Below are 5,155 nucleotides of genomic sequence, written 5' to 3'. Positions count from 1 at the left end.
CATTATGTTGGTTGACACTCATAAGGGATGAAATCCGTAAGCTTGGTCAACACTTGTTCTTGTAAAGCTCTTTGATGAAGTTTGTGAAAAATTGATAAGGCTTTGATTTCCTTTTGCTTGTTGATGTTTGGATAAAATTTACCAAAATACCCATGGTATATATCTTCCGTAAAGATCAGCTTGGTCAAACGGTCAACGGCACCAAAAATCTCAAGTGTAATTCATTTATGAGCATGGATTCAGTCCACGAGCACACATAAGTCAAAGTCCATTCACGAGCATACTCAGTTTTTACTCAAGCATGCTTGAAAACACTTGTGTTTTTTTTTTCATTGAGCATGCTGGGGAGCTTGCTCGAGGGCTTGCTCGAAAACACTTGTGTTTTTCTTTCATCGAGCATGCTGGAGAGCTTGCTTGAGGGCTTGCTCGAAACCTTGCTCGAAGCCTTGCTCGAGAAAATACTTAGTGTTTTTCTATGTTGAGCATGCTGGAGAGCATGCTCGAGGGCTTGCTCGAGGCCCTTGCTCGAGAAAACACTTGTATTTTTCTGTTGTTACTCGAGAATGCTTCTGTCTTTACTCGAGCTTGCTCGAGACCTTGCTCGAAAATTACTTAGTTTTTCTTTTCTTTTCCTGAGCATGCACAAAAGCAAAGTGTGCTCGAAGAAGGTTTGCTTGAGTGGAACAAAGTGTGCTCGAGACCAAAAGATAGATTTTGAGATAAACCAGGATGTGCTCGAAACCAAACTTGATGTGCTCGATATAAGATATGCTCGAGATAAGTTATGCTCGAAGCAACACTTAGTCATTTTACATACTCGAGACCATTCTTATCATGCTCGAGACATCCAGACTTCTTTTCTGCATCATCAATCAATGATTTTCCAATACAGAACCTGCTTGAATATTCCCTTTGCATCTTCCATCTGCTGCTACAAACAATGATTAGATTGCTCCTGGTACCTGTTCATTCTTGACTTCTGCATATCAGATTGTACCAGCAGCAATGTTCTTCAATATTCCCTTTACTGTTTAAGCAGCACACTCATATCAGAAACAGTTACAAGCACATAAAACCCTAATTTTCAGATCAAGAACCAAGCTTCTACATCTGAAATTAATCGTTGTAGCAATATCCCAGTCATCTCGATATCAACCATCTATCTTCAATCTATGAACAGCCGTTACAGATCTGAAAATCATCTTCAATAACAGTTTTGCCCCAAAACGAACTAAAAACACTATTACATCAGATCTGGACCGATATGATCAAATAAACATGAAATTGATGTTGAATCTCCGAACGAATCATCAATCCACATAAATTTTACCCAAATCATCAAATAATTTCAAAGCCCTAAAAATTTTTCAAAAAACCTCATCGGTTTAACGTCCATGGTGGATTCAAGAGCGAGATGAATCAGATTCAGCGGTTAGTCTGAACGATTCGGCAACCTGGCTCTGATACCAATTGTGAGAACCGAGCCCCGGTGCGGAAGCGTGAATAATTGTCATTATTAACGGTGGAGCTCGGATCTGAGCTAGGATCGAATCGTATTCGCTCTTGAAAGGGGGTTTTGGACGGATGAGTGGTGTTTGGGAGAGAGCCTGAATCGATTACAATGAACAATAGACTGGATGAACAAACATATGCAATCGATTCACAAAGATAAAGAGGTGGCAGTATGATTTCATTAACCAAAAGATTGTCATACAAAGCACTCATACATACAAACATACATACAGTAAAGATCAGCCACCTCCATGAGAGCTCATCCTGGAGGCGGCGGCTCTCTCTAAGAGATAAAACCCTAGATCTCACACAATACACTCATGCTAGAAAAATTAACAAATACATCTATTTATACTAGTCTAGCATGTCTTGGTCTTCAAGTCATCCACCCTTGGTTGAGACCAAAAATATTAATTATTTCTCACCCACAATAATAATAATTCGATGCGTCGGTCTAAAATATAAGTCCCAACATTTTCCTTTATCTATTTCTAGCTCTACCTTTGTATTTTCTTTCAATTTTAATAAGTATGTAATCCTAAAGTTTATCTTATTTGTGTTTAGTAATAAAATGACAAACATCACCAAACTTAAATTTCCAGCTCTTAACATCACCGGAGATAATTATATGCCGTGGACGGCACATGTTAAAAGACATCTCAAATCAATGGGTGTTTTGAAAACGATAATGGAGGGAAATAATTGCGAAGAACAAGACAAGGCTAAAGCCGATGTCTTACTCCACAAACACATTGACGAGATGTTACAATTTGAGTATTCAAATTGTGAGGATCCATACGTTTTGTGGAAAGATTTAAAAAGTAGATTTGACCATCAAAGGGAAGTTCTACTTCCCACTGCTAGAAATGAATGGAACAATCTCAAGTTCCAATATTTCAAAAAAGTAAATGAGTACACCTCTGCTTTGTTTAGAATATGCTCAATGCTTCAATTTTGTAGGCAAACTGTTACTAAGGAAGATATGTTGGAGAAAACTTTCTCCACATTTCATGTTTCAAATATAAATTTGCAACAACATTATAGGTTGCAAAATTTTAAAAGATATTCCAATCTAAATTTATTTCTCCGCGCAGCAGAAAAGAATAACGAGCTTTTAATGAAAAATCATCAATCTCGTCCCACCGGATCACTAGAAATCCCAGAAGCATATGTTGCTACTAATAATGTGGGAAAAGTGGGTACGAGGCCGTGGTCGTGGCCATTTTGATAAAAACCATTTTAATGGTCGAAACCGTTTTTTCAAAGGTAATAATAATTACCGAGGCAATTTTCTTGGTCGTGGTCGTGGCCGTGTCGTGGTCGAAATCAAAGAACTACCAATTACCACGCTCCACAAAATAACAATTCCAACCAACACAATAAATGGAATGAAGTTGGTAGGTCCGAAAACAATGGCACTTCCTGTTTTAGATGTGGAAGTACAAACCACTGGTCAAAGGCTTGTCGCACAGCTCCACATCTATGTGAACTTTACCAAGCCTCTCTCTAAAGAAAAGAGAAGGAAGTGAACCATGTGGATAACTTTGATGATCTCGGTGTTGAGCTGAACACTGCAGACTTTGATGTGGAACTCTGAAACAAATGTTGCTTGACCACAATATATGCAACAACTAAGTGTGTTTCCTGCTATCTTTAATTATGTGTTTTCCTTCATGTAATGTTTGTTTTTCGATTAAATAAAGTTCTAATTAAAATATCATAATGTCTTCGTTATACACTTAGTATTTTTCTTAATACTTTCAAGATTAAAATGAACATCAGTGGAGCACAAGGTCAAACAAATGAAGAAGATATATGTATAGCGGACAGTGGAGCCACGCATACTATACTTAGATCTAAAAAAATATTTTTATGAAATGAAACCAACAAAAGGGATCGTGAATACAATATCAGGTCCTACAAACTTGATAGAAGAAGTGAGAAAAGCTAATTTAGCTTTACCAAATGGTACAAAGCTCATTATAGAAAATGCTTTGTTTTCCCCAAAATCAACAAGAAATTTGTTGAGTTTCAAAAACATATATCATATTGGATATGATACTCAGTCAAAGACTGTTGGTAATGAAAAATATTTGCATATCATAAGCAAAGATCAGATATTGGAAAAACTACCAATGCTCCATTCTGGCTTACACTATACACATATTAATGTGCCGTAAGCACATATGACAGTCAAAGAAAATTTTTGTAATCCTGAGACATTTAATTTATGGTATGACAGATTAGGCCATCCAGGATCTACAATGATGAAAATAATAATTAAGAATACTCATGGGCATTCATTGAAATATCAAAAGATTCCACAATCGGATAAAATTCCTGTGTGTACATCTTGTTCTCTTGGAAAATTAATTACAAGGCCTTCGCCAGTAAAAGTTGAAAAGGAATCACCTGTATTTCTTGAAAGAATTCAAGGAGATATATGTGGACCAATTCATCCAGCATGTGGACCATTTAGATACTTCATGGTTTTAATAGACGCATCAAGTAGATGGTCTCATGTCTCTTTGTTATCAACTCGTAATATAGGTTTTGCTAAATTTCTTGTACAAATTATTAAATTACGAGCACATTTCCCTAATTACACTATTAAAAGGGTGTGACTTGATAATGCTGGTGAATTTACATCACATGCTTTTAACGATTATTGCGTGTCTGTGGGAATTATAGTCGGGCACCCCGTTGCTCATGTACACACACAAAATGGCTTAGCTGAATCGTTGATTGAACGTCTACAGTTAATAGCTAGACCATTAATAATGAGAACAAAACTTCCTGTGTCTGTTTGGGGTCATGCAATTTTACATGCTGGCTCATTAATTCGTGTGAGACCAAGTGCAAATCATAAATACTCTCCTCTACAACTTGCCTTTGGCCAACAACCTGATATATCCCATATTAGAATTCTTGGGTGTGCAGTGTATGTTCCAATTGCACCACCACAATGCACAAAAATGGGACCTCAAAGAAGGTTGGGAACATATGTTGGGTACGAATCGGCTTCCATTATAAGATATCTTGAACCTTTAATGGGTGATGTATTTACAGCACGTTTTGCTGATTGCCGTTTTAATGAGGCATTTTTCTCTGCATTAGGGGGAGAAAAGAAAAAACAAGAAAATGATGTCTCATGGTATGTACCTACATTGTTACATCTTGATCCAAGGACTAAACAATGTGAGACAGAGGTGCAAAAAATAATGCACATACAAAAAATTGCAAATCAATTGCCTGATGCATTTACTGATACAAACAGAGTTACTAAATCTCACATACCAGCTGCTAATGCCCCAGCTCGAATTGAGATTCCAAATAATCAAGTAGATAACAAAATGGCTCATGAATCTCAGAAACGTTTGAAACGTGGAAGACCAATAGGTTCAAAGGATAAAAATCCTCGAAAAAGAAAAACTCTTGAAAAGGAAGTTAATCATAAAGTGAATGATCTTGATGAAACATTGAATACTAAAACCTCCCATAAGGAGGATGTTGATAATAATAATAAAGAAATGTCAATAAACTATGGTCCGACACATATCTTGTGGAATCAAGAGGAAATGGAAAATATTGATGAAATATTTTTTTATTCTGTAGCAAGTGACATCATGAGTGGAGATGATGA

At 36.6% G+C, this 5,155-nt stretch overlaps 1 protein-coding gene across 1 annotated transcript; it reads left to right on the top strand.

The window, feature by feature from the left end:
* The first annotated feature begins 2,083 nt into the window (after positions 1-2,083).
* On the top strand, positions 2,084-2,740 carry LOC143596897 (uncharacterized). The gene has a single exon (XM_077075554.1). The coding sequence runs from the start codon at positions 2,084-2,086 to the stop codon at positions 2,738-2,740; it is 657 nt and encodes a 218-aa protein (XP_076931669.1).
* Positions 2,741-5,155: the final 2,415 nt, after the last annotated feature.

The sequence above is a fragment of the Bidens hawaiensis genome, unplaced genomic scaffold (genome assembly GCF_021521415.1).
Source record: "Bidens hawaiensis isolate Kalapana, Puna unplaced genomic scaffold, B.hawaiensis_p1.1 tig00047351_1, whole genome shotgun sequence".
Taxonomy (NCBI): domain Eukaryota; kingdom Viridiplantae; phylum Streptophyta; class Magnoliopsida; order Asterales; family Asteraceae; genus Bidens; species Bidens hawaiensis.
This window is presented reverse-complemented; position numbering and strand designations above follow the sequence as displayed.